The following is an 11078-nucleotide window of genomic DNA, read 5'->3' as shown; positions in this document are numbered from 1 at the left end:
GATAGATAGATAGATAGATAGATAGATAGATAGATAGATAGATAGATAGATAGATAGATAGATAGATAGATATACACACATAAAATTTCCTTTCTTTAATCAAAGGGGTGCTCTGTACCAGTGACCTTTCTCTGCGCTTAAAAAAACAGGTATTTAATATATCCATGAAGTATTAGTAGTTTTAAGTTTGGAAAGTTAACTCTGATCTCCAGAAACACCTCYGTGATCATCACAGCCACAGGCGGGTTTATGTTCKGTTTWAGGTTTCCATTTATGCCTTTGACAGAAAATCTGGAAAAAAAATTCTGCAAAAATCCAAATCTGTTGCCACTGGTGGAGCCCCAGTGTTTTGCTGCTGCTGTGGTTTCCCCCAGCCCTGCTATCTCTTTGCAGGAGAAGTGGAGTGGATGGAGAGACACATCAAGTGAAATGTGCCTGGCAAATATGGGCTTTTCATTGCGAACAATTCCCCATCCTCTTGTCTGGAATGGCTTCATCTAAATGTCACGGTTGTTGTTCTGAAGTCACTGCTGTTTGGCGGCRGTGGGGACACAGGGAGGGCTTTGTGCCAGCAGGATAAAACCTGGATGCTCAGATCTGGCCCCAGTCTGAGGGATCTCTGTGGTTCTTATGCTCCTGGGCTGCTTCTCCTGGTCAAGGACCTGGCTGGGACAGGCAGGGAGTGCCTTTCCCCAGTCAGATGGGTGAATTCTGGGGAGTTCAAAGCAAGTGGTGACTTCCTTGGACATGCAAAGCTTGTTTCCATCCTGAAGCCACTGGCTGCTGAGGATCATGCCTGCCTTCCCAGTTATTCCCTCAGAGCACAGGTTGGACCTTAGTGCTCTTGGGATGTTTCTTGTGCAGCTTTCCCCATGTCCGTCTGTTCACGTGTTGGAGATGTAGTTCCATACCAGCWCTCCCAGGTGTGTATTCCTCCTGGAGCCTGGCAGCAGGAGCTGGTGCAGCCAGCCCATGCTGAGGCACAGTGCTCCCAGCCCAGCTTGTTCTCCATCCCTCCTGCCACGCTCTCAGCATCCAGCCCCGCTCCAGGAGCCAGCACTCTTTGCAGCCGATTCCCCTCGCCAATCAATATTCCCCACCCCCAGGGTCCYGATCAGCTTGGCGTGCCCTTTGCCAATTGTGTCTTTAAATATCAACCCGTGGCGCAGTTTAATAGCCCTTGTTTGAAATGTCAGCCCTGAAAGGCAGCCGTGTACGTGTTTGAAATGCCTTGACTGCATCAGCTCCTTTGTAGCTGGATGTCTCTTGTCTGCTTCCTGCTCGATAGCATGTTCCACAAAGAGCTGAGGATGCTCCCTGAAGCCTTCCTGGGAGATGGTCACCCTTTTCTCCCTTTTCTCTCTCTCTCTCTCTCTCTCTTTCTTCTTCTTTCCATTTTTTTCCCTTTAAAGCTCTTGTTCTCAGGGGGAAAAAATAAGTTTCCAAAATAAGACGTTTTCTTGACGTGCCCATGGCTGCCTGTCTGGATGTTCCGTCACAGTTCTGTCTTGGCAGGGAGGGGCAGGAGGCATCACGCTCYCTCCTTCCCACCCAGGATGGGCAGGCAGTGACAAAGCAGTGGTGGGATGGCTGCTGGAAGGGCTGAGCTCTTCCCTCAGCCTGCAGCCCCTCTCCAGTCATGGTGAGCCCAGGGCAGGTACAGATGAGCCATGGGGAAAGAAGGTTTTCCCTGCAGGTGATGTTCTATTCAGAACCAGGTTTCTCTCTGTGTTTCCAGTGCTCTTGGCTTTCCATGTTCTCCAAGCCTTGAGCAGATCATCAGCATGCAGAAGGGGAACGCCCCTGTGAGCCCGAAAGCAGTTTGCRTGAGGGCAGGGCAGGTTGGATGAAGGATTTTTAGGTTGGACAAAAGTTCTGGCCTCAAGTGCCTGGCTTGCTCTGAGATTGCAGTGGAGCCCTGGGTGAAGACTGGATGTGTTGAATACCAGGTTGGATGCGGCTTAGAGCAACATGGTGTAGTGGAAGGTGTCCCTGCCCGTGGCAGGGAGGGTGAAATGAGCTGATCTTTAAGGTCCCTTCTCATCCAAGCCATTCTAGGATTCCATGGTTCTATATCCTTCCAGACTCCAAGAGCCGCTGTTGGCAGTGTGATGCTACCTGGGACTGTGGGACAGTGTCCCTGCTGTGGCTCCAGGGCAGTGARAGCAGACAGTTCTTGTCCCTCATGGAGCCAGGAGTGGAGCCAGTGCAATGGAGAGCAGTGGTGACGTGACTTGGTCACCAAGGGAGGAGTGCTGCGTCTGCACGGTGACGGCCCAGGCACCAAGCAGGTCCAAGAGCCATTGATCAATCAGGGGATTTTTTCCCCCTCTAACTAATGACAGTGCTTTCTCCTCTGTTTCATGTCATGTTTGTCCCTCTCCTCTTAAACTCTCGTGTCTCCTGTCTTGTCTCCCTTGAACATCCCTCCCACCGGGTGACCAGAGGAAGCTGCGCTGGGATATGTGAGGAGACAAACGCTTATGGCAGTGTTTTGGTTGTGACACTAACGGCGGGGAGTGGGTGAGGGCTGTGCAGGGTGAGCCGCCTCACTAACCCGGGCGGGGATCCTGGGGCAGACAGCTCATGGGGGCCTGCTCTGCTGGGGCTGTGTGGGCCAGACATAGGTGAGGGCACTTGAAAGAGAAGCTTCCTCCCAAAAATGGGATCTGTTTCCCCAGAAAGCACCATGGAGACCCCCACAACACTGAGTGGCTTCCAAGCAGGGTGGTATCCAGACCTCTCTGTCCCCACATTGTCAAAGGAAGGTGTGGAAAACCTGGTGACAGAATACYGACAAGCATTTTTGGGTGGTCTGTAAACATGTCAGGGTGCAGGGGAGGTGTTTCCACTGCCTATGGAGGTTGGAAAACCTTTGGCATCTTTGGCAGGGAGCAGGAGTCAGGTCACACCATAACAGGAGATGGGCTGCCCATTTCACTGGTGTGGTGGGATGGACCTGGCAGTGATGCGGGGGGAAGGTGCCAGTTGGGAGCTGAGTCCTGTGCCCCTTGGTGMGCTGTGGTGGATGGGAGATGACCCCAACAGCTCCTCTGGTTTGGRCAACAGCAGTTTGTCACCTGGGCAAACCCAGCCAAGGCCATGTACAGGTGTGTGGCTCTGTGGCAGGGGCCTATCTCTACCCCCCTACAGGTGAGCCAGCAGCCCCCATGACAGCTCCAGTGTCTGCCCAAGGCAGGCTCATGCCCTCACCACCACATGTGTCAGCATCCTGGGGGCTGAGAGGGGTTTAGGCAGGGCTGTCCCCCAGGATCTGTCCCAGGCCATGTCTGGCAGGAGGAGGGAAGGGAGAGCTGCAGGGGCAGAGCTGTGGGTGCTGCCAGCAGCACAGCCCTGGCATGGGAGCATCTYCGAGGGCTTCTAACCCGTGGCACAGCGACTAACGGAGTGAGCTTGCTTCTCTGGCAGCAGGGCCGGGGCCTTGAGGGCTGCTTGTCCCAAACCAGCGAAGGGTTCTGCACAGCAGGCAAGCCAACAAGGGGACCACAAGCCATCCATGCTCTCTGCATGGCTGCCAGCTGTCCTGGCTCTCTGGAGCRTTCCCTGCATGGGGGCTCTTGGCTGCTACACAGGACTGGAGCTGGTAAAGCAAGAAGGAGCCCTTAAGTACCSACAGGCTTTGGGAATGTCTCATTTGGTGTTGGTTGGCCAAGACCAGGAGATGGCTGTGTGGATGGAGGCCTCAAGCTCTGCCCTCCTCCATGCCTACCCATCTTCTCTGTCTTCCTCTCTGCTTGTGTGCCTCTGTGTGCCATTAATCCAGGTTTCTGCTTGATTTGAAATCCTAATCATGCAATGCTTTCATTTGCTCTCTTCTCTGCCTCCCCAACATCTCTGTGTTTTTTGCCAGGTGCAGCCGCTGGCACGTGTGTGATCTGACGTGTGGCTTTTAAATCCCAGCCCTCCTCCCAGACAAAGTTGCTTGTCCATCCTGCCCAGCCTTGTGGAAGCCAAATGTGACCTTCCTCTCATTACTGCCGCTCTCACAGGGAGAAGTGACTAATGGGGCTCCATTGTGCKCTTCCCCATGAATGGTGTTCCCTTGATCCCAGAATAGCTCCCAGCCCTATTCGTTATGTGGAATGAGTCACACAGAGCCAATCCTGTCCAGCCATAAAGTCTTGAAGCTGTTCCCAATTTGGAATGGGCCAGGTGCTCTCTGAAATAGTCACATTCCAGATATGTGCCAGCGCTGCCTGCCTGGCTGCCTGTCCAGTTCCTGGTGACATCTGGCACTTGTGGTCAGAGACAACCACAACAGCCTCTCCTCACTCTATGAGTCCAGGATTCCTCAACAGATAAGGCTCTGGAATGGGAGAAGGTTTTGATTTTATTTTCTACTTTCTTCCCAAACAGTGGAAACYACAATGGGCCAATCACCTCCTTAGAARTTGTGGYTGCCCCATCCCTGGAAGTKTTCAAGGCCAGGTTGGATGGGGCTCAGAGCACCCTGGTCTAGTGGAAGATGTCCCTGCCYATGGCACGGGGCTGGAACAAGATGGTTTTTAARGTCCCTTCCAGTGAAAACCATTCTATGWACCTGGGTCAGGTGCCCAGCAGGGAGGTCAGGACCTTGGCCTACRAGGTCCCCTCAACTCCAGTGACCCACATTGGTGGGAGCAGGTCCCTTTGCCATGGCAGGGACCAGGCAGGGCTGGCTGCTCACTCTGTTCAACTGGATGGCTTCAGTGTGTTGTGTTTGCAGTGTGAGATGACATCTGGGAGGATGGCTYCRGCCGTGTGCTGTGCTCCAGCCTTCRGGCAGCCTTCCCCAGACCTTCTGACCATGTGTTTGGTTTTCAGGGCTGCCCTGGCCTCTGCCCACCAGTGCCACCCCCTTCCTCAGACCCTCAGTGTGCTGAAGAGCACCCCTCAGGTGAGGGGCATGCACACCATCATCAGGTAAAGGCCCTGCTGCAGCTCCTGGGGTGGGATGGGGCTCAGCTGCTGCTGGGATGGGCTGGCCTGTCTTTGGGCTTCCCAGTTCCACTTCTGCCTGTCCTGATGGCTTGGAGACACAAGACAGGGCAGCTGGTGGTGGCCCCTGCATTGAGGAGCTGTACAGTTACTGCTCAGTGATCTTGCCAACAATTTTACTGCTTTTTACCTTAAAACAGACACCACAGTTTCCGGCTTAGATGGTGCAAACAAGAACGAGGAAGGGGCAGGGACTGCCCAACCTCTGCCAGCATCTCCTGTGACACATTTTGGTCCAGAGCTGATGTTGCCTTTCCCTCCCCTCTAGAAACAAGGAGACCAGCAGAGAYGAGTTCATTTTCTACTCCAAGAGGTTGATGCGGTTGCTGATTGAGCATGCRCTCTCCCTGCTCCCATTCCAGGTGGGTTCAGGGCTGTAGATGCCAGATTTCTTCTCTGATTCCTAACTCTCAACTGCTGAGGAGCCAGGACAGTCCTGGTGCTGCTCCCCCAACCTTCCCCGTGGATCAATCCTTTTAACCCTCAGATTAAAAAGGGCCAGGACTCCCAAGGTTATGGAGCAATGCTGTGGCCCTGGGTGACAGCTCTCTGTCCAGCCTTTGTGTCCAAGGGTTCAGCCCCCATGGCTGACTGACTCCAAGGCTCCTGTGAGAGCTGCATCAGAACCCCTGGTAACTTATCTCACATGTTTTTTGTAGAGTTGCACAGTCCAGACTCCTCAAGGACATGACTACGAAGGGAGGACATACAGTGGGAAGCAAGTAAGTGACAGCCAAAGCACTATTGGTGGGTGAACTGGGAGCCCTGTGGTTGCAGGGAAGGCCCCCCCCCAGCTGCCATCAGACTGGGTTTGGTGCCTACTGTCATGAATATGACCCCCTGTACCATCAGGACAGGCAGGTCGATGACCAAGGGTGCCATCAGCAATGTCATTGTGCCACTCACGCCCTATCACTGAGGGTGGCAGCCTGGACTGGGAGTGGCACACCCCTCTTGGATGGGATGTGCTTTTGGGTTGCCTGTTGGAGTTCCCCCCTGCAGGGACCCAGTGGGGTGATGGCAACTCCTACACTGTGTGACCACTCCGGGCGTGTGCTGCAGATCACCGGGGTGTCCATCCTGCGAGCRGGAGAGACCATGGAGCCRGCACTGCGCGCGGTGTGCAAGGACGTCCGCATCGGCACCATCCTCATCCAGACCAACTGCAACACGGGCGAGCCAGAGGTAACACCCGGGGCCACTGAGGACATCTCCTGGTGTTAACCTGCATGCAGGGTGGGGCCATGGCTCAGGTGTTTCCTGACAGCCCTTCAGCGACCCGGGAGCTGTTCTGGGCAGGGATTGAGTGCTTTGAAAGCTGCTCAAGTGGCCTTTGCCATCAGGGTTGTGCATGCAGGGGCTGGTTTGCTGCCAAGTGTTTGTGCTGGCTCTGAGCTGATGGCAGGATCCCAGGGATAGGCAGCCAGGAGGGATCCTTTATCCCTTGAAGAGAAGGGCCCAGGTTGCTCTGTTTGCCTGCAGCCTCTAAGCTGCTCTCTCTTTCCTCCACCCAGCTCCACTACCTGCGGCTGCCAAAGGACATCAGCGAAGACCACGTCATCCTGATGGACTGCACRGTCTCCACGGGCGCTGCAGCCATGATGGCAGTGCGGGTGCTGCTGGTACGGATCATGACAGGCAGGGGGTTGGCTCCAGARCAACCTGCAAAGCACCAGCCACAGCCATGCTGAGGGGATCTGCCCAGAACTGGCTCCTCCATGGGAAGGAGGGAGTCAGGGCACACAGCACACGCWGGGGTAACTCACCCTGAGCTATCCTTGTGAATTTTCTGTAGGATCATGATGTCCCAGAGGACAAGATCTTCCTGCTCTCCCTGCTYATGGCAGAGATGGGTGTCCACTCGGTTGCCTACGCCTTCCCCCGGGTGAAGATCATCACTACAGCTGTGGACAAGAAGGTGAATGACCTCTTCCGGATAATCCCCGGCATTGGTGAGTGCCTTGGCAGGAGTGACCTGTGGTGAGGGGATTTTTAGTGCTTCTGGTRGGRWGAGGACATGAAGCCCTGGTTKTCTGCAGCAGTTTAGGTTTGGCCTTACATAACCCAGAGACCCACTGCCCCTCCTGGGTTCTGCTGCCAGGTGGGTGTTGGGATCATTGTGCTGGCTCTGAGAGCTGCCAGGCAGCCATCACCTCGTCAGAGACAGGAGCCGTTCCACATGCCCTGAGCCTCCTCCAGCCCCAGGCTGAGAAGTCAGGCTGGGATAGCTGGAGCAGCCCTGTGCCTACCTCCTTCCCTAAGCTGCCACCTGCCACAAATTCACCCAAAATAAGCTCACTATGTTCTTCTGTCCTCASCTTTACTGTGCCAGGAAGCACCTTCCACCGGGTGCTAAACCAGCCTCCAGGCTGTTCCAGTTTCACTGACACTCAGGCTTTCTTGCTGCTCAAGCTGTCAGATAAACCTGCTTTGGTCCCCTTGCCTGCTGGGATGAGGACAGGCAGGAGGATGGGTCCCTAGGCTTCCATAGTGCTGCACTCTGACTCTCTCTCTCCCCACAGGGAATTTTGGTGATCGATACTTCGGGACGGATGCTCCTCCTGACTGGAGCGATGATGAGGATGCTCTTAGCACTTAGCTGGATGTGGAGGTGCCACTGGCACCAGGCAGCTTCAGCACCGCACCTTAACCCCTCTGTCCAGTGCAGATTTCTCCTTCCTCTCACCAAGCATAGATATTTTTTTCAAATCTTACATCGGAGATCTAGGGCATATTTTTTCAAAGAAACATAAATCCTAGTTTGACTTTATGGACAGTCGCGTGTCCCAGCATAGAGCGGAATTAATTTATTTTAATTTAAATATTTGCCTATATAACTTATTGGAGATATTTTATAAAGGACAATAATAAATTTTTTCTCTGGTTTTCTTGAACGGAGCCTATTTTTGTCACTTCCCATGGGTGTCTAGAAGGATTTGTGACCTTTCAAGGCTACAACCCTGGGAGGGGAGATGCCACAAGCAGTGGTGGGAGGTCAAAAATGCCATACCCCTGATCCAAACGAAGAGTTGGTGCTCAAGTAGAGACAGTTCCTCCTGTCTGAAGGGAAGTCAAAGCTATTACAGAGCATCMAAAGGAGCTACAGGAGAATGGTGAAGGATCCGGAAGGAAAGCCATACCAGGAGCAGCTGAGGTCACTTGGTTTGTTCAGTCTGGAGAAGAGGAGACTGTGGGGAGACCATTGGTGTCTGCAGCTTCCTCTGGAGGGAGGTGGAGGGGCAGGCACTGATCTCTGTGTGACCAGGGACAGGACCTGAGGGAACGTCAGGAGCTGTGTCGTTGGATGTTTTAGATTGGATATTAGGGAAAGATTCTTTCCCCAGAGGATGGAAGAGCACTAAAAGAGATTCCCCTCTTGTCTGGGCATCCCTGGCCCCGAGCTGGCTCCTGAGGGGTCAGGCAAGGCAAGCAGGTGCTGCTGACAGTACAGGACTGGGAGGGGGATGCTGTGCTAAGCCCTCACCAAAATGGAGAGTCACCTGGTGATTGCTCAGTGTGGGCTTGGGTGTGACGAGCCCGAAATAACTGCCACTGCTCTGCGGCACATTGTGTCAGTTCTCAACTAGATTTAAAAGAAAACACACCCGAGTTCCTGCCAGCACTCGGTGAAAGAAGGAGCCCTCCGCTGAAAGCCACGCTCAGAGCCAACACTGACACTCGATTAGTGCCTGCTAAAAATAGTTCCCTGTGTGGGTGGAAGGAGAGCTGGTGAGCACAAACACGGGAAGACATGGCTGGGGGCAGAAGGTCAGGCATGGGGCATGGGGGCTTTAGGCGGGATCAGGTCAGCAGTGGTGGGTCATTGGGTGTGTGAAAGATGGACCTGACATTTTCCGCTAGACCAGGCTKCTCCGAGCCCATCCACCCTGGCCTTGGACACTTCCAGGGATGGGGTATCTGCACATCRCTTGTTTGGGGGGCAAAGCACCTCCTGCCCCGCAGCGTGGTCAGTCTCTGCCTTCAGGTAACGCACAACAGGGCAAGAAGAAACAATTGTGCGAGGGAAGGTTTAGAATTGATATTGGGGAGAGTTTTTTCACCTAAAGGATGTTCAGACATTGGAACAGAAAGCCCAAGGCAGTGGTGGAGTCACTGTTTTTCCTTAGCAGATCCCTCTTTTGCCTCAGATCTACGCTTGCCCCAATAGCACCACATTTTTACTCAGATCTGCACTACCCAGTCTGTCTGAATTCGAGAAAGGTTTCGATAAGGCTCTTGGGCACATGGTGTGACTTTGCGTCCTGTGCATGGCCAGGAGTTGAACTCCGTGATCCTGACAGGTTCCAACTGAGTGTATTCTGTGATTATTTTGCCTCAGAAGCTCAGCCCTGTGTCTATGACAGCAGCTCCCACAGGACGGCTGCTCCTGCCACCGGCAAACACAGGCCCATGCCTGCCATTCCCTCCCTGAGGGCTTCTCCCACCACAGCCAAACATGGGCCCATGCTCTCCATTCCCACCCTGCTCCAACCACAGCAAACATAGACCCATGCCTGCCATTCCCACCCTGAGGGCTTCTCCCACCACAGCCAAACATGGGCCCATGCCCGCCATTCCTCCCCTGCTTCCACCACAGCCAAACATGGGCCCATTCCCTCCATTCCCACCATGCTCCTGCCACAGCCAAACACAGGCCCATGCCCTCCATTCCCACCCTGAGGGCTGCTCCGCCACAGCCAAACACAGACCCATGTCCGCCATTCCTGCCCTGCTTCCACCACAGCCAAACACAGACCCATCCCCTCCATTCCCACCATGCTCCTGCCACAGCCAAACACAGCCCCATGCCCGCCATTCCCACCCTGCTCCAACCACAGCAAACACAGACCCATGCCCGCCATTCCTGCCCTGCTCCCACCACAGCAAACACAGACCCATGTCCGCCATTCCCACCCTGCTCCCACCACAGCCAAACACAGACCCATGTCCACCATTCCTGCCCTGCTCCCATCACAGCCAAACACAGACCCATCCCCACCATTCCCACCACTGGAAAATGTGGAGCCACCTCCTCTCCTCTCCTCCCACACGGCACCTGCGTGAGGCACCCACAGCTGATTCATCCTCAATCGCTGTTTCTGGTGACTGCCGCCCTCACTGCCGCCATTGCCCTCACGCCACGGCACCATCTTGGATCCCTCAGCATCCCCTCAGCCCGACACGTTCCTCTCCCTCACGCCGCCATGACCAGCGAGCGCTACCAGACCAAATTCAGTCTCAGGGCTACAAGACAGAATTTATTTTGTGTGTGACAAACTGCTGGTAGCAAACGCCACATCGGAAACACTGCGTGGGCGGCAGGCAGGTCCCTCCCTCTGTCTGCCCCCCCAGCCACAGGCTCTGCAGCCATGCTGGCCATGGGCTGGGCTGGTGGAACAGAACAAAAAACAAAAACCGCGCTTTTCTTGCCGAGATATCGATCTCAGGCTTTTTGAGCAGCCCCGGYCATGAGGCTGTGTCACGGCAGGGTGGGGGATGCTGCAGGTCTCATCACCAGCCCAAACCGCCCCGCTAGGGTCACACCATGTTTTCAAGTGGAAAAAAGGTCAAAAGTGGTGGGTTTTGGGCATGGCTGAGCCCAGTGCTCCACAGAGCCTGACCAGGACAGCTCCAGATCCCACCTGCTGTTGACCAACCCAGCCAGGAGCATGTGGCACACTGGGYGACCCTCCCTACTGCCTCCTCCATAACACGGAGCCACTGGAGAATGGGGCTGAAAGAGAAAAAAATCCTTTTTTTTCAGATTGCAAATCACTCTTCCAGGTGTCTCATCAAAGCAGGCAAAAAAAAAACCCATGAAATGTATTTGATTTATTGCTATCACAAGGTGCCTGTGAGCTCAGTCCCCCATTATCAYTGGGGTTCGACCTCTCATGGCAGGACCCCAGCTTCTGGCAGTGTCTCCATCCTCCTGCCATCATCAAGATCCCAATTCCCCAAATGGGGCCCCTGCTTTCAGCAGTGCCTGGAGCCCCCCCGATTTTTGGGGTCCCATTCCTCATTTCAGGACCGGCTGTGCTTCATGTCCTGCCTGCCATCCAGAGTGACCCAAACCCCTC

At 54.4% G+C, this 11078-nt stretch overlaps 1 protein-coding gene across 2 annotated transcripts in view; it reads left to right on the top strand.

Moving 5' to 3' along the window:
- The window catches only part of UCKL1 (uridine-cytidine kinase 1 like 1), an 18693-nt gene extending 10801 nt beyond the window's left edge, over positions 1 to 7892 (top strand). Inside the window, exons 8-15 of one of the 2 annotated variants that reach the window (XM_057366087.1) lie at positions 2446 to 2465; positions 4825 to 4923; positions 5267 to 5360; positions 5658 to 5720; positions 6061 to 6183; positions 6513 to 6620; positions 6794 to 6950; positions 7521 to 7892. In XM_057366087.1, the coding sequence (XP_057222070.1) occupies positions 2446 to 2465; positions 4825 to 4923; positions 5267 to 5360; positions 5658 to 5720; positions 6061 to 6183; positions 6513 to 6620; positions 6794 to 6950; positions 7521 to 7597 (741 nt within the window). In that variant the 3' untranslated portion in view covers positions 7598 to 7892. The remainder of the gene's footprint in view (positions 1 to 2445; positions 2466 to 4824; positions 4924 to 5266; positions 5361 to 5657; positions 5721 to 6060; positions 6184 to 6512; positions 6621 to 6793; positions 6951 to 7520) is intronic. The other variant, XM_057366088.1, reaches the window with a different exon arrangement.
- The last annotated feature ends 3186 nt before the right edge of the window (positions 7893 to 11078 follow it).

This window comes from Malurus melanocephalus, unplaced genomic scaffold (genome assembly GCF_030028575.1).
Source record: "Malurus melanocephalus ecotype Western Australia unplaced genomic scaffold, MMel_1.1 scaffold_59, whole genome shotgun sequence".
In the NCBI taxonomy this organism is placed as follows: Eukaryota; Metazoa; Chordata; class Aves; order Passeriformes; family Maluridae; genus Malurus; species Malurus melanocephalus.
Note: the sequence above shows the minus strand (reverse complement) of the source record. Positions and strands in the feature narration are given on the sequence as shown.